At 34.1% G+C, this 23,203-nt stretch overlaps 1 protein-coding gene and 1 long non-coding RNA gene across 3 annotated transcripts; one reads left to right on the forward strand and one right to left on the reverse strand.

The window, feature by feature from the left end:
- Positions 1-632: 632 nt before the first annotated feature.
- LOC114415007 lies at positions 633-3,248 on the reverse strand. Of its 2 annotated transcripts, none has more exons than XR_003667297.1 (4): positions 2,856-3,248; positions 1,941-1,986; positions 1,752-1,849; positions 633-1,013 (listed from the first exon to the last, which is right to left on the reverse strand). It is a non-coding gene; the product is annotated as an uncharacterized LOC114415007 (long non-coding RNA). The 2 variants fall into 2 exon arrangements; XR_003667299.1 differs by having other exon boundaries at positions 633-1,009; positions 2,856-3,247.
- A 12,343-nt stretch (positions 3,249-15,591) lies between these two features.
- LOC114415017 (NADPH-dependent aldo-keto reductase, chloroplastic-like) lies at positions 15,592-20,800 on the forward strand. Its single transcript, XM_028379516.1, has 7 exons — positions 15,592-15,856; positions 17,859-17,909; positions 18,057-18,133; positions 18,260-18,347; positions 19,519-19,794; positions 20,033-20,281; positions 20,536-20,800. The coding sequence occupies exons 1-7, from the start codon at positions 15,737-15,739 to the stop codon at positions 20,620-20,622; spliced, it is 948 nt and encodes a 315-aa protein (XP_028235317.1). The 5' UTR covers positions 15,592-15,736; the 3' UTR covers positions 20,623-20,800.
- The last annotated feature ends 2,403 nt before the right edge of the window (positions 20,801-23,203 follow it).

Consider the following 23,203-nt stretch of genomic DNA (forward strand, 5'->3'; position numbering starts at 1 on the left):
TATTGTTGAAGAGTTGCATTTAAAATTTTTTAACTTGTATCCTAATAACATTTATTAGTATTTTTCATACCTTTAAATAAGAATACACTTAAAATTTGTTTTCTGCACATTCTTAAGATTTCAAAAAGACCAATCCAAAATGTAAAATCATATTTTTACTTTGGTATTTTTTTACATTCCGAAAAGCTAATCCAAAATATAATTCTATAGATTTGGTGCAATAAACAATTATTTGGTGTAAAAGGCAACTACCTTGAATAAGTTTATCTAACTTTGATCAATTCTAACTCTTCATTTTTTGACATCTAGATATTAAACACTCCATCAAAATTCATTTTTTTTTTATCTCTATTTTTTTTTTTATCATATCACATCATTTATCATATCAATATTTTTATCTCTATCTCTCTCAATGTGAATATTGGTTTTTTATGTCAAGAATTTTTTTTCCTTCTGACTATGACTTTGAAACACGTCAGTTAATTTGATTTGGTCAGCTAACACAGGCCCACATGATTTGATTTTTTTATCAAATTCAAATTCTTTTAGTTAAAATAGTTATGTTTAAATTTATTGGGCTTATATTTGTTCTAGTTATAGTCAGTGTCATCCTTTTTTTTTAAACCTTTCGGTTGCTTAATCATGATCATTCCACGTTTGTAACAAACTCTTATTCATATGCATGAGCAGATAAACCTTAGATATACATGTATGTTCAGTCTATTAATCCAATAGGAATTTTAAAGTGCAGTTAGCTAGCTGGTTTATTAAAATGATTTCCCTTTATCTTGGGTATTCTATTAGAACATGATGAGCTCCCCTTTCCTAATATATATACGAAGGTTTATTGCCAGATGCATCTGGTTCTGTACTCAACTTCTGATTCTGCAGCTCAGTTGGATTTGCTTCAAAATGATCAGATGCAATATTGCTATTCTCATGAACAACATTGCAAGTTTCATTACTAGTCACAATCTGTGAAGCTCCCCCTGATCATACTGGACTGCCCCTGGCTAGTTGAAGAGTTCCAAATATAAATGATGACAAAATAGATATTATATTGCTAAAACAATGTTATCAAATCAATTTTCAAATCATGAATCGCCAAGCTAATTTTGAATGGTGAATCATAATTTATATAAGTTAGTAAGATTCTAAGTGAATGAAAAATAACTTCAAATATATAAAGCACTTAACCATAAGTCTCATAAAGCAATATTATTAGTTGTATATGAGTTCACGAAGCCTCTATTTTCTCGAATGGAAACAAGCAATGAAACAACCAAATGGAGTGCATGCATTGAATCCCCGTATCATTGAGAATGCCAATTCCAGAGGATGCAAAATTGGCACCAATTAAAAAACTTCTTATACTAATCAAGTCATTAATAAAGAAGAAAAACATATCATTTTGTGTCTGGTAATTAAATTGCTTGAGAAAGTGAATCTAACTTATTAGAATGTTTATGTGCCTACCATGTGTTTCATCATGAACTAGGTAAGTCCTATACCTGGGAACTTTGCTACCATTGGAAACTTGATGAGGCAGAATCATATGCCATGATAAATGTTTGGGATATTAAAATGGACAATAGGAAACTTCAGGAATGAAATACAAGTATAGCCACATCTAACAGCTTTCATTTTCTCCCTATCCATTTTCCACTTCCGATTTTCATCCTTTAATACACACTAACAGCATTTATAAGTTTTGCATACAATTCATGACAAGATGGTAAAAGCATACTTACAGAATTGAGAAGTTTTGAGGCCATAGCTTGACAGGATTCCAAAGAGACAAGGGAACCTCCAGCACCTGCAATGACTAGCACTGGAATGTCTCCTACAGCTTGTAAAAATGATTCAACGTTTTTAGCTGATAGGATGGTTTCAAAATCTTATTTATATCATGCAATTAAAGCTTAAGGTAAATGTACTACCTTATCATAAAAAATTCTAAATGTCCATGAGACTGCAGTGTAGGTCCTGTGAGAAAAAAAAAATCAATATAAGCGAGCAAATGGATATATTTATTAAATGAAATGTTTAGAAATAGTTTTTATTTTGACAGAGACGATCCTTTAATTCAATGTCATGTGAATCTTGCATCTCAAACCTCATTCCCACAGGATATGTGTCAACCTCTGCCGAAAGCTAAATATATAGCCATAGTAACTTAGGATTTCATGCTACTTCATATATAGCAGATAGCTCCTCGTCTAATTATATACAGAAAAAAATTCATTCGAGTACAAATTTCATAGTCTCAAATTTCTATAGAGTAATCTTAGTTACAATTGCAAAAATTAAAGTGTTTGAGCAAAGTATATATACAGGGCACAAAATAGGAATTTTATTTTGGTAAAACCTATGACATGTAACTTTAAAGCAAACAGTTGTTACACATATTTCTGATATGAAACACTAATTTTGAACAGAATCATTAACTAAAATAGCATAAACACGTAAGATTTTTTATCTAAGTTTATTCAGAACATGAAAACACAATATACATCACAATAATATCAATTTCAATTTAAAATTAGGGCGCTTAGAAGAAAAAAATAGTCCTAATTGAAATTAGTTGTAAACGAACACAATGCTAGAGTTCTACAAGCAAAATATCCAAATGAGCAACATCACATCCCGCATGAGGCATCAACACTAGATCCAATGAGAGAAAAATAGTTAGTGGGGATAATTATTCTCCTGAAAGCATCAGAACTACACCACCAAAGACCAATACCAAATAAAACTCATTAGAAAATAGTGGTATTTCACTTGATATACTCAAACAAAAAAAGAGGAAGCACAAAAGAAGGTGAAAAAATATAAATAAAACTCAGATCTATAACCTGCGATGTCGCCGTCAAATTTGACACCTAAATCAAAGGGGCCGGTGAGATTGTGATTTGCCCGACCATGTCCTCCGAGACTGTGTGCAGCTCCAAGGAGGAGTCCAAGCCAAGGTCGCGAATATGGGATTGCATGCTGAGAAGACGCTCTGCTTCGGCGTGCGTTGCACTGTGCATTTTGATAGGGACTGAGTGAAGGAGTGAAGGAGTGAGGGAAATGGAATAGGGTTGGGTGAGCAATGGCGGAGGAGTTGTTTTTGTTGTGAAGAGGCAGACGAAGCACCACAAGTTTGCTGCCCAATAAGAGAGAGAAAGTGAAAACTTTAATATGTGTTGCCCAATACAAAAGAAAGAGAAAGCGAGAAAAAGTGGAAACGTCAATATTGAATTATGACAATCTTTAGAATAATCGTCTCGTTAAGCTCTTAATTTTAGGACGGTCATTCAAAGACCTTCTTTGTTATTAGTGTGCTTAATTACAATATTGCTACTGATTTGTTTTTAAAGCCGATTTATGGTTGACCGTCGTTATTAATGCGTCATAATAAATAATATTTTTAGTAGTGTGGGTAATTAATACTCCTACAAATGAAAATTACTCACATTTATAAAGGATCGTGAGAACATAACAAAGATGGTAAGATTATAACTCACCTCAAATAATTTATTACTCTACAAACCCGAGTACCCCACTCAATGGTTACAAGAAATAGTAACACTCACACGAAGACATTTTTCTTTCAACAAAGTAACTTTGTTTCATAATCTTTTTTCTCACACACTCTCTTCATGTGCATCTTCTCAACTAGTTCTCTTCTCTATTTATAGTAAAGATTATCACAACCTATAATAAATAAGTTTTCTTGAAAGTTGAAACAAAAATAACTTTCCAATGCATCCATTCAAATAAGCTTCATGATGCAATCCTATCCCGCAAGGGCATTGGATAGAAGACTCCAAGTAGATTGGGTCAGAGATCCAAGGGAAGGCCCTAGGGTTCTCATGAGCCTTAGGGTAGATTTCGAGTCTGTGGGCTAAGTATGAGCCCACTTATCTTTATAAATATTAAAATAGGTTTTTCCATCGTTTGGGCCTTGTACTTTGGTCATTCTAGTAGTATAGGGTTTTAGCCTTGTATTTCGGGGCATTTTGAGTAGTCTTTGTAGTAAGGATTTTTTTTTTATTTTCATGTATTTTTGACATGGGGTGAACTTAGCTATTATAGGGGGTGTGTAGCTAAGCTCTAACTTCCCATCTCAAGGAGGTGAGCTTAGCTATTAGAGAGGTGTGTGTAGCTAAGTTCTAGCTTCTTTAGGAATCTTTTCAAGGAAGTTTCTCAAGGAGGTGAGTTTAGTTATTAGAAAAGTATGTGTAGCTAAGCTCTAGCTTTTCAAGGAAGCTTCTCAAGGAGGTGAGCTTAGTTATTAGAGAGGTGTGTGTAGCTAAGCTCTAGCTTCTCAATGAATTTTTCTCAAAGAAACTTCTCAAGGAAGTTTTCTCAAGAAAACTTCTCAAGCAAGCTACCTAGTCTATAAATAGAAGCATGTGTAACACTTGTTGTAACTTTGATGAATGAAAGTCTTATGAGACACACTTCAAAGTTCCACTTCTCTCCCTCTTTTATTTCTTCAATTTCGTGCTCCCCCCCCCCCCTCTCTTTCTTTTCCTCCATTAAAGCATCCTCTTCAAGCTTCTTATCCAAGGCACATTCTTGGTGGTGAAACTCCTTCTTCCATGGCTTATTCTCTACTGGATGATGCCTCCCCTCTCCTCTTCTCCTTTGCCTTCCACTGCATCTCCATGGTGGAAAATCACCATTGAAGGACCTCATTGAAGTTCAAAGATCCAGCCTCCATAGAAGCTCCACAAGCAAGCTTACATCAAGTGGTAATCAAAGCATAAGAGCTTCAAGTAGGTGCTCCTTAAACCTCCATTAATTTTTTGTTTTACCTTCTCTTCCATTGTTGTTTCTTCATTTTTCTCTATGTATCTCCTCACATGTCTTGTGCTAAATGTTTTTAACATGATTCTTTAGATTTTCCGCCGATTAAACTTGCTATAGAAGCTAGATTTGATTTTCTATTGTTCAAATTTCTTGTTCTTGTTCTTGAACCATGAATTGTGTTGAGTTTAAGCTCCTTTGAGTTTTGTCTTGTTATTTTTGTGGCTGAAACCTAAACCATAAAATTCTTACAAAAATATTAAAGTAGAAGAAAACCTCAAAAATCTAGAGTGACTTGTTCACCTATTGTAGTTTTGTCATAGAAGTCATGTCTAGTCATGAAACTTGTCACATAAGATTTCTTATGTTGTGTTGAATTTTATTTTTCTTGTTTCTTTGTCTAACTCATTTTTTCATGAGTGTATGAAATTCTTTTAGCCTATTATTTGATTTGAGTCAAATCTTGCATGTTAATTAGTCCTTAACATGTTCATGCAAAATTCTTAGAGAATCTTCGATTGTGCTCCTTTTCTTGAACTTTTAGGTTTCTTTATGATTGTGTCTATTATGAATTTGAGTTTTGGTGAATGAATTGATGCCTGAAATTTTGATTCTAAGTGAATATTGAACTCCTAAAACTGTGGTAAACAAGCCTAGTGAGTTCAACATACATAGGAAGGTTGAAAGTAAGCCCAAGGCAATCAATATTCTATGCTAAAAAAATTCGAAGTCTGAAATCGCTGGTGCTGGCAGCTTGGACATACAAACTTGTAAAAATTACTGAGAATTAGTTACTTTGAATTTTGAGCTGAAATTTTTACTGAATTTTCTAGACATCTTGAAAAAAGTTATAAAAAAAGAACCAAGTGGTTTGGATAAAAGGAAATAAAAATCACACAAGTTAGCAAAAAAATCAATATCCAGGAAAAAAAAGTGAAAGGGAAGTGTGCTTGTTGTTTTGGCTCAAAATTTATTCTATGATTGGTGCCTATTTTATACCAATCTTAGTTCCTAAATTTCAATTGAAAATTAGTGTGAAAATAAGTGCCAAAGCTAGAGGTTTGTTAAGTCTTTTTTTTTTCCAGTTTTTTTACTTTACTCTAGAGCCATTCTAAGTTTCTCTTTGAGTCCTAGCTTGCTTCTATGCCCTTTTCATTGCTTTAATTGTTGAATAATCCTTGAAAATTTGTCTTGCTAAAACTCCATTGTTTTATATTTCATTTCATTTTTCTTTGTCTTTGGTTATTGTTTGTCTCTTTGTTTCCTTGTTTGTGAGTTGCCATATAGGGGAATTGGAAAGAAGGATTGGTGCCATCCCTTGAAGAATTTAGGTCAAGAAGTAAAGGGCCAACCACCTTAAGAGTTATTGGACTAAGAAGCACTCCAAATTGAGTGAATCACCAAAGAGAGAAAAACCACCAAAATTGAGGACCTTTTAGCAATTTTGTAATTGACAATTTACTTACTTTCATTGCTTTCAAATTTTGTAACAAAAAGGCCTTTCATTGGAAGTAAGTTGGGAGCCTCCAATAGGTCACCCTACTTCCCTTTGTGTGTAATAATCTTGGGCAATTTTCCCGTAGGATTGTAAGTGTTTTGTTGGGAACCTTAAATGTGGTCATCCAAACACTCTTAGGATTTGCCTAGTTTACATTTCTTGCTTACTTTCATAGCTTATTTCCTTTACCTTCCATTGTCAAACCACTTAGATAGCTTGCCTTTTACCAATTAGTTTTTACCTTATCTTTCACACCTCTTTTAGTGTTTACTTTGGCTAGTTTCAAACATAGTTTCTTTTACCTTTTGTTTTCAAACCTCCAACAAGAAAGAACCACAACTTAGGAACCAACATAAGTCATCATTCATCTAGTGTTAATGGTGAGGGTACTAGTCATAAAGACCCTTTATCTAGAATCTTAGATGAGTTGAGTTCCCTCAAGTTATGGAAGGAAAAACAAGAGAAAAAAGAAAAAGGAAAAAATAGTGGAAGAAATAAGTCAAGATGAAAGAAAGAAAATAAGAGAGGGAGAAAGAAGAAAAATAATGAAAGAAATGAAAAGAGAAAAACATGTCTCATATAGTAGTCATAACTCTTGCAAGAGCCTAAGTGAAGAACTTCGTGACTATTACGAAGGAAGGCATAGGTCACATCTTAGACCTCAATCCCATAGGAGAGAAAAGGAAAGAAAGCCTCAAGAGGCTAACATTAACCTCCTATACTTCCATGGGAAGGACAATGTAGAGGCTAACTTAGATTGGGAAATAAGGGTAGAACAACAACTTAAAAAGAAGTCTACTTTAAAATCTTATGGCTCTCACTCTTATCCAAAGAAAGACCAAGGTCAAGGCATATTAGGGGTGAAACCTTCTAAGCCCAAAGATGATAAGGGGAAGACAATAGAAAACAAGCCCCTAAGGCTAGTATGCAAGAGAATACTAGCTCTATAAAGTGCTTTAAATGTCTTGGAAGAGGACACGTTACTTCTTAATGCCCTACCACGAAAACCATGATTATGAGGGGCCAAGAAATTTATAGTAGCCAAGATGAGGCTACTACTTCACCTTTCTCTAGTGAAAGTGAAGAAGCAAAAGGAGAAGAATCTAGTGAAGAAATCTACCCCCAAGAAGAAGGACAACCATTAGTGGTTAAAGAGAAGTGTAAGGAGGTAAGTGTCTCCTCCAAGAGGTTAGCTAAGAAGGAAACTCATTTTACAATAAAGACAAACATTAAAGAAACTTCCCCTCTTAGACAACCTCCAGATTTTCTCATTTGTAAAATGACACTTGCTAGCATTGCCACACCTCTTGGGCTTCAGTTTATTCCTCAAGTAAAGGAGTTGTTGGATGAGGGTTTGGTTCGCAAGAGCTTAAATCCTTGTGCTTTGTTGGTGCCCTAAATAGGTATTATTAGGCACCAAATCCCTAAAATAGGTGGTATGATGAATGTTTTGAGTAGTGCAACCCTCTTTTGTAAAATCACTCATGCACCCAACATCTTCATCGTTTGTATACATAGGGACTCATTAGGTAGGTTTTGTTCTTATTTTTAGTTTCAATACAAACTTAGGTACTCATATGGGACACCTTAGGTTTGTCATACTTTTTGGTAGGAATAATCAATATGAAAATACAGAAAAATGTATGTTTTATTGCATTACTTTTCTTAATTTTTCAAATAATGATCAAGGGGTTCCAATGAACCCTAAGAGAATAAAGGTCATTCATGAGTGGCCCACTCCACCAAGTATAAGAAAAATTTGGGGCTTCCATGACTTAACAAAAATTTTACAAAAGGTTTGTCCCATATTTTTCTATACTTGTAGCGCTACTCATTGAGTTGGTAAGAAACCATGTTCCTTCATGGGAAGATGCCCAGGAAATGGGTTTTCAGACCTTACCTTACTTCAACATACCAAACACCACTAATACATATATTTTTGTTCTTTTTACAGGTGTCGAGGGAAGGAGCCCAGAGTATGAAGAACCTCGGGATTTGAGGTCAAATCCTTTCCAAGATGGAGGGAATGATGCAATCCTACCCCGCAAGGGCATTGGATAGAAGACTCCAAGTAGATTGGGCTAGAGATCCAAGGGAAGGCCCTAGGGTTCTCATGAGCCTTAGGGTAGATTTTGAGCCCATGGGCTAAGTATGAGCCCGCTTATCTTTGTAAATATTAGAATAGGTTTTTCCTTCATTTGGGCCTTGTATTTTGGTCATTCTAGTAGTATAGGATTTTAGCCTTGTATTTCGGGGCATTTTGAGTAGTCTTTGTAGTAAGGAATTTTTTTTTGTATTTTCATGTATTTTTGGCATGGGGGTGAGCTTAGCTATTATAGGGGGGGGGGTGTAGCTAAGCTCTAACTTCTCATCTTATGGAGGTGAGCTTAGCTATTAGAGAGGTGTGTGTAGTTAAGCTCTAGCTTCTTTAGGAATTTTCTCAAGGAGGTGAACTTAGTTATTAGAGGGGTGTGTGTAGCTAAGCTCTAGCTTCTCAAGGAAGTTTCTGAAGGAGGTGAGCTTAGTTATTAGAGAGGTGTGTGTAGCTAAGCTCTAGCTTCTTAAGGAAGTTTTCTCCAGAAAGCTTCTCAAGAAAGCTACCTGGTCTATAAATAGAAGCATGTGTAGCACTTGTTGTAACTTTGATGAATGAAAGTCTTATGAGACACACTTCAAAGTTCCACTTCTCTCCCTCTTTTATTCCATCAATTTCGTGCTCCCTCCTTCTCTTTCTTTTCCTCCATTAAAGCATCCTCTTCAAGCTTCTTATCCAAGGCACATTCTTGGTGGTGAAGCTCCTTCTTTCATGGCTTATTCCCTAGTGGATAATGCCTCCCTTCTCCTCTTCTCCTTTGCCTTCCGCTGCATCTCCATGGTTGAAAATCATCATTGAAAGACCTCATTGTAGCTCAAAGATCTAGCCACCATAGAAGCTTCACAAGCAAACTTACATCACTTCATCTAGTAAAATGCAATCTTCTGTGGAAGCAAAGCTTTGCAAGTTTATTTTGATGATGCCAAAGACTCAAGTCATGAATCAAGAGTTAAAGAAAGTTTCAAGAATCAAAGAGTTGTTCAATCAAGAAACAAGATTCAAATCCAAGATTCAAGATTCAAGAGAAGAAATCAAGAAGCAACAAGTCAAGACTTCACATAGGATAAGTATTGAAAGAATTTTTTCAAAAACCCAAATAGCACAATTTTGTTTTACAACAGAATTTTCTCAAAATTTTCTAAGTTAGTAGAGTGATTGATTACTATCTGGTAATCGATTACCAGTTGACAGTAATCGATTACCAATGACCAGATTGGTTTTAAAATGTTTTCAACTGAATTGCAACGTTCCAAAATGATTTTCAAATAGTGTAATCGATTACACTATATTAGTAATTGATTACAAGTGAATCTGAACGTTAGAATTCAAATCCAATTGTGAAGAGTCACAACTTTTCATAAAATACATTGTGTAATCGATTACACCATTATGGTAATCGATTACCAATGAATAGTTTTGAAGAAAAAGTTAAGAGTTATAATTCTTAACATGTTTTTCTCAAAAGTCATAACTCTTCCAATGGTTTTTATGACCAGACATGAAGATTCTATAAAAGCAAGACCTTGACACGCTTTTTTACAAGTATCCAAAGCATCCAAAACACATATCTCTTTCTAAACTTTGGTTTCAAAACTTTATTTTTTTCTGCAAGTGGAAATTCTGCAGAAAATAGAAGTGCGCTATCTTTTATTCCTTCTTCCTCTTTCCAAAAGATTCAAAGGACTAACCGCTTGAGAATTCTTTTGATTCTTCCTTCTCCCTCTTGCCAAAAGATTCAAAGGACTAACTGCCTAAGAATTCTTTTGATTCTTCCTCTTCCCTTTAAACAAAAGATCTCAAAGGACTAACCGCCTGAGATATCTTTTGTTTCCCCCTTTACAAAGATTCAAAGGACTAATTGCTTGAGAATTCTTTGTCTTAACACATTGGAGGGTACATCCTTTGTGGTACAAGTAGAGGGTAAATCTACTTGGGTTGTGATACTGAGAACAAGAGAGGGTACATCTCTTGTGGATCAGTTCAAGTGGAGGGTACATCCACTTGGTTGTTCAAAGAGGACAAGGGAGGGTACATCCTTTCTGGCTCTTTGCTTGTAAAGGATTTTACAAGGTTAAAGGAAATCTCAAGGACCGGTGTGGTTGCTTGGGGACTAGATGTAGGCACGGGTTGTTGCCGAACCAGTATAAAAACTTGTGTTTGTTTTCTTCTTCCCTACGCTCTTTAATTTCCACTGTGCACTTTTTATTTACGCTTTACTTTTGTCTAAGTTATTGTTTCTGTTCTTTATTTTCTCATAACTTAGTAGTAAAGCTTAATTGAATCTAGTAACATTAAGAAGGATAAATTTTAATTAGTCAAGACACATTAATAATTAATTCAACCCCCCCTTCTTAATTATTCCAAGGCCACTTGATCCAACATCTTCCAATTTGCATTTAAATCACCTAAACCTTAGTGATAAAAATTCAATTCCCAATATGCATTAAATGCACCCTATCTTTTGGCTTGGACCTCTACAATTTCCCCCCTTAAGCCAAAAGAGAATTATCCTTCGATTAATTTGAAAGTGAAAATACTCCCATTCCAATAGAAGTATCCCCCAACACTTCTATAACATTAGAAAACTTCACTTTTTTCTTCACTTTGCTATCACGGATTCTCTTCTAGGCTTGTCCATCCAAATAGCAAATGTTACCTTTATTTTTTTGTCCTCGCAACACCAAGTGTCTCCACTTGTACACCTTGCATCCTTATTTTTAACCAACATACTTGTACCCTTGTGATGTCATCTCCCCCATAGAAATCATATTGACAATAGCAAAAGGTACAAACCTCACATTTGAGAAAGTTTGAATAGCGTCATCATGGAGTTTCATTCTCACGCTCCCCATGCCTTCAACCTACATTTTTCTACCATTCCCTAACTTGAAATGGTTGAATTCTCCATCAGTTTTCAAAGTATCAAACATCTCTCGATGTCTACAAATGTGCTTTGAGGTAGCAAAATCCATCACCCATTTTGTTTTAGCAACCTCATCATTTGTTGCCAAAAACACATCATCTTCATCTTCAACACTTTTTACTACATTAGTTTGGGAGTTGACGCTATCTTTATTCATATCTCTTAATTTCTTCAAGTCCTCTTTCATTTGTTTGCACCTCCCTTGCACATGACCATTCTCACCGCAATAGTAACATTGTATGTGTGAATGTATATCATGTAAGTTTTGATGATGCCAAAAGTTTACTTGATGAGCACAGATTGAATCTAGTCAAAGAACAAGATCAAGAAAATCTAAGATAAGGACTTAGTAAATTTGTTAAAAGAATCTCAATTTGATTGCTATAGTTTGGCCTAAAAATCTTTACTGTCAAAATTCTTTTATTAAAATTAAATCAGTTCAAAAATCTCTTTTTGAATTGGTAATTGATTACCAGGTTCATGTAATCTTTTACTAGAGAGTTTGTGAAAATGGCATATTGAAAATTTTGAATTGATGAACCAATGACACAAAATTATTTAAATTTTGATCTGTGTAGTTGATTACCAGTGAAGAGATTTCAGAAAAACTATTGAAAAGTCATAACACTTCAAAGATATGACTGTGTAATCAATTACTGGAGTCATGTAATCGATTACTAGTGAAAAAATTTCAGAAAATCTTTTGAGAAGATATATCTCTTAAAACTGTTATGAATAGACACAATGGGCCTATATATATATGTGTGTGTGTCCTTACTTCGAAAATAAGTGAATTCTCAGAGAACTTAACATTCAAAACCTCTCTAAACATCTTTGGCCAAACTCTTGCAAATTATTGAGAATTCTTCTTGAAAATTCAAGTTGTATCATCTACTCTAAAATAGAGAAATCATTCTGTTCATCTTATTAAACTCGGTTGTAATCAAGAGATTGTTTGTCTCTTGGCTTGTGAGAAACTCGAACACAAGGGTGAAAGATCCCAAGGTATATTCAAAGATTGTAAAGGATTTACAAGGATAGTGGAAAATCTCAAGTGAGTTACTTGAGGACTGGACGTAGGCATAGGAACTGGTCGAACTAGTATAAATCGAGTTTGCAATTCTCTCTTCCCTTATCTTGTTTATTTTTATTGCAATTTACTTTGTCTTGCACGTTTAAAGAACATTGTTAAATTGGTTGTTGCTTCTTCTTTTACATTCTAAATCTATCACATATCATTTAAAAAGGGATTAAAACTTGTTATTCGGAAAATTTTTAAGCCTTAATTCATCCCCCCTTAAGTTAAAGAAGTCACTTGTTCAACAGTATGTTACCCGTATCTCATTGTAGACGCGATTGTGATTTTGATCTTTCTTTTGGCCCATCATATCTTCTTGTATGATTCCTCCCTCGCTCAGACCCCACCACAACTATTGCATGATGTTCATCATCAATATTTTCCATTCTCATCATTCTCTCATTTTCTCTAAGAGTGACAATCACCTCATCCAAATTCAAATTTGATCTTCCCACAAACAGCGTTTGTCCAAAGCTTTGAAGGACCTTGGTAGTGAGGCCAACAACAATAGCGCCTACTCTTATCAGAGAGTTTTATCATATGCATTCAACAATTGACTGTAGAAGCAAGGCTTCATGGTGAATGTGATTCAAAGGTGTTTTGATGATAACAATGATGACAACAAAAGATGATGACAAAGGTGATGAACAAAAAAAGCTCAAAGATCAAAGAACAACTCAAGTGAATCAAAGAACATCTCAAGAGAATCAAGAGTTCAAGAATCAAGATGAATTCAAGACTCAAGAAGAAAGCCTAGAATCAAGAATCAAGATCTCAAGAATCAAGATCAAGATTCAAGACTCAAGATTCAAGAATGAAGAAAAGACTCAATCAAGATAAGTATTAAAAAGTTTTTTCAAAACTTTGAATAGCACATGGTTTTTTTGACAAAACCTTTACCAAAGAGTTTTTACTCTCTGGTAATCGATTACCATATTGTTGTAATCGATTACCAGTAGCAAAATGAGTTTGAAAAAGTTTTCAAACTGAATTTACAACGTTCCAATTATTTTCAAAAGGCTGTAATCGATTACAATGTTTTGGTAATCGATTACCAGTGCCCTTGAACATTGAGATTCAAATTTAAATGTGAAGAGTCACATCCTTTCACTCAAAAGCTTTGTGTAATCGATTACACTTATTTGGTAATCGATTACCAGTGACTGTTTCTGAATAAATCAAAAGATGTAACTCCTCAAAAGGTTTTTGACATTTTCAAATTGGTTTTAAGTTTTTCTAAAAGTTATAACTCTTCTAAATGGTCTTCTTGACCAGACATGAAGAGTCTATAAAAGCAAGGCTTTGTTTTGCATTTCAACAATCTTGAACACTTATTTCATACAATCCTTTACAAGCCTTGAATGTCTTTGAAACTTCTTCTTCTTCTTTGTATCAAAAGCTTTCTGAAGTTTTCTGGTTTTCCAAACCTTGAAAACTTGTGCTATTCATCTTTTTCATTCCCTTCTCCCTTTGCCAAAAAGAATTCGCCAAGGACTAACCGCCTGAATTCTTTTTGTGTCTCTCTTCTCCCTTTTCCAAAAGAACAAAGGACTAACCGCCTGAATTCTTTTGTGTCTCCCTTCTCCTTTGTCAAAGAATTCAAAACGACACAGTCTGAGAATTCTTTTGATTTTTCCCATTCCCTAATACAAAAGTGTTCATAGGACTAACCGCCTGAGAATTCTTTTGTATCCCCATTCACAAAATATCAAAGGTTTAACAGCCTGAGATCTTTGTCTCAACACATTGGAGGGTACATCCTTTGTGGTACAAGTAGAGGGTACATCTACTTTGGTTTGACTGAGAACAAGAGAGGGTACATCTCTTGTGGATCAGTTCTAGTGGAGGGTACATCCACTAGGTTCAAAGAGAACAAGGGAGGGTACATCCCTTGTGGATCTTTGCTTGTGAAATGATTTTTACAAGGTTGAAAGAAATCTCAAGGACCGCAGGTCACTTAGGGACTGGATGTAAGCACGGGTTGTTGCCGAACCAGTATAAAAACTCTTGTGTGTTTGTTTCCTTTTTCCCTACTCTTTTACTTTCCGCTGTGCATTTAATTTCCGCTTTTACTTTCTGTTAAATTTCTCTTCTACTCCTCATTCTCTTAACAATTTAGTAAAAGTCTTAAAAGAGTAATTTTTTAATTAGTAAAGGTTTAGGAATAATTAATTCAACCCCCCCTTCTTAATTATTCTGAGTCCACTCGATCCAACGTTGACTTACTAGCTAACTGAACTTGTTGATGTGGTTATAGAGATGTCCTCCCATCTCCATTTTGAGTTAATACAACTCCATCTTCAAACAAAAGCGATTGGTTAGCAACTTTGACACATAAATATTCTTGAGTTTCTCCTACAAGGCCTTTAACATGGGTTTTATCTCGAGAGCAAGAGCTAACCAAATCGTGCTCACACTTGGTTTCATTTATAGAAGCCGACCTTTCATCTTCTAACGCCCGATCATGATCTTGTTGGACCAAAAGGTCTTGAATAGTACTCTGTCAAATCATAAAATTTATTTTTCCATCAAACAACGGTATCTCAAACCTTTGTATGCTCTCGACCATAGCTCTGATAGCATTGATGGATAATCAACGCTCCCACAAAACAAAAATTACCTACATCTACAAAGGATTGTGAGAACACAACAAGGATTACAAGATTGTAACTCACCCCAAACAATGTATCACTCTACAAACCTAAATACCCTACCCAATGGTTACAAGAAATGACAAAACTTTTATACAAAGACAATTTTCTCTCAACAAAGTGATTTTGTTTCGTAATGTTTCTTCTCACACACTCTCTCTTCATATGTATCTTCTTTGTTAATTCTCTTCTCTATTTATAGTAAAAATTATCATAAACTATAATAAATAAATTCTCATAAAAATTGAAACAAAAACAACTTACAATGTATCAATTAAAATAAGTTTTATCTAATAAAAAACAATCTTCTACTTTACATTTAAATTTCTCAAACCTTAGTGATAAAAATTCAATTCTTAATATACATTAAATGCACCTTATTTTTTGGCTTGAAATTCTATAAATATCTAAAGTATAAAGACTAAAAGTCCTTATTCAAAAATATCTTTCATAATTGTTTTTTAAATAGAAAAAATTAAAACATAGTCAGCTCTTATTATACTATGTAATTGAACGCATTACTAGGTTCCACTCTGCCTTCTTCTGTATCACCGAACACGTGCCAGAAACAAACACTATAAAATCTCCCGCGTCCCCAGAAAGAGTGTGACTGTAGACTTTCTTTTTCTTCCATTCCATTTCCCATTGTTCGCAACGGTTTTCTGATTTGTTTGGATTGCGAGAAAAAAAGAAAATGTCGAACGATATTGGATTCTTCGACCTCAACACGGGCGCCAAGATCCCTTCCGTCGGCTTGGGAACATGGCAGTCCGATCCTGGCCTCGTCGCTCAAGCCGTCGCTGCGGCCATCAAGGTTTCCATTCTCACCTCATCTTACGCTTTCTCATTGCCATTGTTTGAATTTTTTTTTTTTTTTAATTTATAGGCTTTCTTGAAGTTGTTTGATGTTTGTTGCTGTTAATCGTTACACTAAATAATCCTTGATATCACGGATATTATATATGTTTATTGATTTTGTGAATAAATGTGGTTGATGCTACTGGTATAGCAGTCCTAAAAACTCCAAATATCTTGACGTTGTGATTGTCATTGTTATTTTTTTATTCCTATGAATCAAAGCAGGTAACAGGAGGTTTAGTGGTTTACAACGACTCATTCATTCTACTCAATCAACTAAGTTAGATTCCTTGGTGTGATTGTCATTGTTTTAAACCTCTGTGCAGAGAGAAAAGGCCAATCCTGTGAAAATATTTTATTATTGTGAAAAATGAGAATTACAAATATATATCATTAGCAAGGTTTTAAATATCGCTCGTGGTCGTGTTGCGATTTTATCACGTTTGTTGATATCGTAATTCGCAGCAAATCATGGACAAATACAACCGATGTGGTCCCAATTATGGTTGCGGACAATTAAAAAACTTTGATGTTGCAGCCCAAATCACGATCGCAAATCGTTTTTTCAAACCTTGATCATTAGATTATATTTGAATAGTTAAGATCTAAATAATCACGTGATCAATGACTTCTTCATTTTTCCAAATAGTCATACATATGTGTGTGAGGAGGGATCAAATTAAGTAATTCTAAAAATGTTATTCTTCATTTTTATCCTTCATTTTCTTTAACCTGACCGTCTATGATGAATTACTTGTTACAATCGTTGGATTGAAAGGAAATAAATATATTAAAAAAAACAAAACATAAGGATATAGAGTAACTCTAACTTTATCCTTCCTCTCTCAATATATTATAATCTTAACAGCTGATCTATTCTAGAATTATAAATGCATTTTATTTTTTAAAGTGCGTCACTTGTTTTAGAGTCAAACCCTATTGTAGCACCTACTCTACTGAGATATTGCAACCATGTCTCATAATGTTATTGGCATAGAACCTTGGATCATACAGTTAGTTATATCGAGTGATTATATTAGTTTGCACAATGCTTCTGTAACTTGGTTTAGGGAATTCTTGAGTGTCTTTTTTTTGTGTTGCTGTATTCGATCTTTCTTATAATCCAAATAAGATGATTTGAGTCTTGATACTTCGGGTTTATTTTCTACCAAATCCTATTTTCAGTTTCTCTCTTTGTCAACTGATAATGCTTCTTTCCTTTTGTATTAGTCTTTAGAAATCGATGCTTGCCTTCATGGTCAAATCCTTTGTTTGGACTTAATGTTCTTAACTTCGTAATTCAAAGATTTCTATCTGCTTTTCATGTGCTGATTGAATTTTGAAACTGGTTCTCACTTGTTCTTGCTTTGGTCAGCTGTTTCCTTTCTGTGAAATAACTTGTTTGGTTCTCCTGGTGAACATTGGGTTTGCCCCCAAGGATCTTTAGTAGTTTTGTGTGTTAATTTTAAAGGATTGAACACTAGGAGAAATTCCAAAAAGCTTTGGCATTGTTCTCAGTTTGCGGTTGTTTGGTGTACATTGTTGAAATTTAATATTTAGAACCTTTACTAGATGGTGGTTTTCTAATAAGTTCAGTTGGGATTGAGTAGTTTTTCTTGCTTCTTTGTTAGATTTACAGAGAGATTAATATGCTGTGCTTCATGTTTCTTGTGCTTAGTTTTCTAGTTTTATTCATTTAACTTTTTGTCTCGATTTCTTTAGTTCTCAAAGATTTCTTATCCTCTTACATTTGTACCTTTCTCTTCTACCTTAATTTATTTATCTAAAGATGTTTATTGTTCTCTGATTTGCAGTTGTAGCTAACAACTAGTTTCAGTTTCCATCTTTGTATGCGCATATATAGTGTACACCAGCTAAATTAGTATAAATTTTCACTTACTCATTTTGGAAGTCTGTTATTCTATATAATGATCCTTAATTTGATCAATTTGATGCAGGTTGGTTACCGCCACATTGATTGTGCTCAAATCTATGGCAATGAGAAAGAGGTAATTGTCAGAACTTAGTGTTTGTTGTGTTTGTTTGGTGTTGTGTTATCTCGATTCAACAGCATAACTAGCTATTTGGAGTAAATGATTGAAAGTAGGATTGGTCTTGTCATGTGTGAAGGAATTTACTCATTCTTTCTATTGCAGATTGGCTCTATGTTGAAGAAGCTGTTTGAGGAGGGTGTAGTGAAGCGTGAGGATTTGTGGATTACATCTAAACTATGGTTTGTTTTTAGATTCTAGATTAATTTGTTTGGTTTCCATTTTTAAGCTAAATTACTAGTTCTGGTAGATTCATGCATATGATAGTCTTCACTGCTTAGCACTCAAGGATTTAAGATGATATGCAGGAATACTGATCATGCTCCAGAAGACGTACCACTGGCATTGGACAGGACCTTGAAAGATTTGCAGCTTGATTATGTAGATTTGTATCTTGTATGCAATATCACTCAATCTCCAAAAATTTTCTCTGTTTGGTGTTAGAATTTTATGCTAAATTGATGATTTTATTCCCCATTTTCTCTCTGGGTTGAACATGATTATTATTTTGTCTGGATTTTATTTCAAAATTTTGAGTGAAAATGTAGTCTGAAATATTGATTTCCTGGGAACAGCCTTCTGATGTTTTCTTAATCAGGAAAGTATAAAGCTAATTATACTGTGAACTTTTATTGTAGGAGAATCAGTGATAGTCATTGCTTGTTTAATTGTAGAATGCATAATGGTTTTTGAAAATACTATATTGATAGTGCTTTTCTTTTCTAAACTATTCATACAGTATAATATGGAACTATTTGTTAAACCATGTGTCTCAAGACTTTTCCACCACCCAATGTCTCTTGTCTAGAGAGTCTGATAGAAGCTGGAACACAATTTTAGAAAGAAAGGCTTCTATTCACAGAAAATAGTACAAATGCTTCTCAAGACTTTCAAGAGGTCTGGACTCTCTCAACAATCTGAAATCTCCCTCTAATCATAAGATAAAGGGCCTGTTTGGAAGAAATTGTTTACAACTTATTTGGACTTATGACATAGCGCTTGTGTAAATATTTGGCAGAGCTGATGAAAATAGTTTAGAAGCTGTTTTTACTTTTTAGGTTATTTCAATAGGCTCTCTAGGGTAACTTATGAAAACAACTTACAACTTATATGAAAATAGTTTAACTCAATTTCCTAATCAATTGTAGAAACAATTTATACACAATGTTTACATGATAAGTACCTATTCAATAAGTCCTTAATTGAGTTGTTTACCCAAATGGGCCCTAAATCTTCCTCTCAACCCCTTTGATTATTTATAGGCAACATGTCTTATTTCTCTAACTATCTCAGCCTCAAACTAACTCTAATTACTCTAGTAACTGAATATCTCCATCTGTCAAACTCCAATCTCCTAACCAACTAATGGGTATCTATCAGAATCTAAATTAGCATTTCCTGCATATGCTGCATTATTTAGAAGCTTTTATTTTATTTATCTTTATTAATTTTTCCCTTCTAAATTCTAATGCATGCGGGTTTTAGTTTACTTATTTATCAAAATTTGGTGTATTAATAGTTTATTTATGACATACTCAGTTGTAAACCGATCAACCTGCCTTTCCAGATCCACTGGCCGACTTCAATGAAGAAAGGATCAGTTGGCTTTAATCCTGAAAATCTTGTGCAACCAAACATACCTAACACATGGAAGGCAATGGAAGCACTCTATGACTCCGGCAAGGCTCGGGCTATAGGTGTAAGCAATTTTTCCACCAAGAAGCTGGCAGATTTGCTGGCAATTGCTCGTGTTCCTCCTGCTGTCAACCAGGTGGAGTGTCATCCTTCATGGCAGCAGGACAAGCTGCAGGCTTTCTGCAATTCCAAAGGAGTCCACCTCACTGTAAGTTTACGACCCTAGAAACATTATTGTGGCTATTTTCATAAACTGACTTGTATGTTGTCATCAAACAGTATTTGTGTAACAAGTTTTTTTAACCAAGTCGTTGGTTTGAGCAGTCCTAGGCTTAGTACCCTTAAGCAAGATCTCGAGTTTGAGTCTTGTGGATGGAAAAAATGTGGTTGGAAGGGAGATTAGTCATTAGTAAAAAATCTGATATCTTTTAATTGTATATGTTTAGGGATATTCACCTTTGGGTTCCCCTGGAACAACCTATTTTAAAAGTGATGTCCTTAAGCACCCAATTATAAATATGGTTGCGGAGAAACTAGGCAAGACTCCTGCACAAGTAGCTCTTCGCTGGGGACTGCAAATGGGCCATAGTGTTCTTCCCAAGAGTACTAACGAAACACGGATAAAGGAAAATTTTGATGTTTCTGGCTGGTCTATACCTGAGGACTTCCTTGCTAAATTTTCTGAGATTCAACAGGTAAGTATTTGATTAGTTAACCATAGTGTTTCTAGTATTTTAAAATCTGAATATATTAACTATATTTGTGTTGTGCTCTAGCTTTATGATGAGAAAACTCTTTGCCATGTAATCAACTAGATTCATTTTGCAAATCCCTATTTGTCTTAATTCTTATATTTTGGGGCTGTACAGTTGGAATTCGTTTTGAGTATGATACTATGCTGTGAAATTTACTTTTAGCATTTTTATGACCGTGGTGGTGGTTGTTGCAGGCAAGATTACTCAGGGGTACCACATTTGTCCATGAAACTTACGGTGCCTACAAATCTGTCGAGGAATTATGGGATGGTGAAATCTAAGAAGTCTGTTCTGTAAATTTGATAATTGAATGGATCGAGGAGTGAGAGTTCTGTGAAACTGTGAATCAGTGTACTACTCCTTTGGTTAAGTTCACCCAATACTGTTTGATTGTTGACTTGAGCAAATTTTGTTAAATTCCTGGGTTGATGAAACTTTGCATCATCACACTCATCGACATCTCTCTTTCCAAAACCTTTTATTTATTTATTATTTTATCTATTATTGGATGAATTGTCATGTGGTTTCCACTAATAGAGTGGGCTGAAGATTATTAAGTAGAGAGTTCATGTTAAAATTCATTCACTAATAAATAAAAAAGTTTTAAAAAATATTGCCAAAGTTTGCGTTGCCAGCATTCTTTATTTAATTTTCAGATCACCTTTTCTTAGATGCATTTGTTTTGAAAATTTGTGTACATTTAAGCTGACCATTGTTTTGCACACGTTTCTTCAATGAGTCCATGCATAACTTTGGAGCAATGTTGAAGAATATTGAAAATAAGATTGTTGGTGCTAATAAAATCAATCATGACAGCAAATAACGATAATCTACTAGAAATTTTTACGTCTATATAGAAAGAATTGTTTAAAGAAAATTGTTAACTGTTGAGTTTATGTAAACATGTTATCAAGCCCATTTAGTAAATATTAGTGTTACAATTAATTCTGTAACTCCCTCCTCGGTTTAGTAGTATTCACATAGTTGAGACTCAAATTCAATATTAAATATTAGTGTTAAAATTCTCATCAGATTGGATTGGTAATTAACTCAAGTAACATGTTAGAAAGAGTTATAAATTGGCTTGGTGGTGAAGGAGGAAAAGAGATCATGAATTTAAATTTGTTTCCCTCACAAAAACTAACAACATTGGCTGATTAAAAAAAAAAGTAGCATGTCAGATTTATTATGTAACATGTTAGATTGATTATCTCAGTGTCATGATTTTACTTGGTTGGTTTTCTCTAGAAAACTTCAAAAACTATTGTTTTCTTTATTTTTGGGGGTGGGGGAGGGTGGAGATTTAAAAGGTCGATGGAAGTATTAGAGGGAAGAGTAAAATATAAAACGAAGAGTTGGATACCAAAAAAACAGTAGGAAAGGTTATTAAGAGAAATCTCACCATAAATAATATTAGTACCTCTGAAAATTTGAATTTTTAACTATGTCAAGTAATATCGTGTGATTCTCATTAACAACTTTAACTAGTGAAGTAAATTTGTTGTTATTGTTGTATTTATACTAGAGGTAGTTTCAATTAATGATATCAATAAATATGGATACAAGCCAATTGGGGTGTTTCTTGTTTTCTTATAAGAAAATAACATAAATATATTAAAATAAGAGAAAAACAATTATGCATAGATAGTGTAAAAAGTTTTACATTATTATCCAATCACAATTCATCATGGATAATAAGTAAATTATGCATAGATAGTGTAAAAAGTTTTATACTATTATCCAATCACAATTCATCATGTAATAAATTTGTTAACTTTTACGATAATTACTTTAAAATTCATAATTATGATTAAATGATAGTATAAAACTATTTTATATTATCAATAGAATATATGATTATTAAACTCTTAAAACAAAATCGTGGATGGGTTTGGAACTCGTGTGTGCAAGCAACTTGTGTTTGGAAGCAACATGGCTTCCCTAGCAACGTGCAATGCTTTTGCGTACGGATAAAGTTTGAGAAGCACGGGTTCCTTGGTGAAGCACCGATGCTTACCCTTTTATTTTTTATTTTTTAAAAAAAGCTTTTTATTATTTTATTATTTTTGAAATGAAACATTAGATGGTTGGATGTGAATTTTTTTAGGGTAAATAACTATTTTTGTTCCTAAAAGTGTAGAGCACTGACAAATTTGTCCTTGAAATACGAAAATTCAAATTTGTCTCTGAAAGTGTAAAAAGTGCGACAAATTCATCCATCAATTAACTTCTGTCTGTTAATGAATTGGACAGCGTTATACACATTTAGGGACGAAAATGACTATTTCTCCAAAATATAATTTAATCTCCATCTTTCGCCTCTTTTTTAATCGTTGCGCATGGTTATCAAACTCTCGAGTTAATTTGCTAACTCTTACGAGTTTACAAGTCCACTTATCCTCTATGAGTTGACTCGTGTGTAAACTCTCTTTTTAGTAGACTCTGGGTAAACTCGATAAACTCTAAGTAAACTCGGTAGGTTCTCGAGTTTACCACTGAGTCAGCAGGTTAAAAAAATTAGACCAAAATGTAAGTCATTTTGGGTTGTTTTTTGTCTGTTTAGTGTTCAATATACCTCTATTTAATGTTTTGTTTGTAGAAGCAAACTTCATGATGATGAACCAAGCAATTTTGATGATGCCAAAAGCCCAAGTGATTGATTCAAGACTTCAAGATCAAGCATCAAGAATCCAATCCAAGATTCAAGATTCAAGAGAAGAAATCAAGAAGCAACAAGTCAAGATTTCATATAGGATAAGTATTAAAAGAATTTTTCAAAAACCAAATAGCACAGTTTTGTTTTACAAAAGAATTTTCTCAAATTTTCTAAGTTACCAGAGTGATTACTCTCTGGTATTCGAT

Source organism: Glycine soja, chromosome 1, assembly GCF_004193775.1.
Source record: "Glycine soja cultivar W05 chromosome 1, ASM419377v2, whole genome shotgun sequence".
Lineage (NCBI taxonomy): Eukaryota > Viridiplantae > Streptophyta > Magnoliopsida > Fabales > Fabaceae > Glycine > Glycine soja.

What these genes read in the sequence shown, in the direction of transcription:
- LOC114415017 (XM_028379516.1), top strand. Translation starts at nt 15,737, where the DNA reads ATGTCGAACGATATTGGATTCTTCGACCTCAACACGGGCGCCAAGATC. An exon ending in CCGTCGCTGCGGCCATCAAG is followed by an intron (nt 15,857 to 17,858) that starts GTTTCCATTCTC and finishes AATTTGATGCAG; the next exon opens with GTTGGTTACCGCCACATTGA. An exon ending in ATTATGTAGATTTGTATCTT is followed by an intron (nt 18,348 to 19,518) that starts GTATGCAATATC and finishes CTGCCTTTCCAG; the next exon opens with ATCCACTGGCCGACTTCAAT.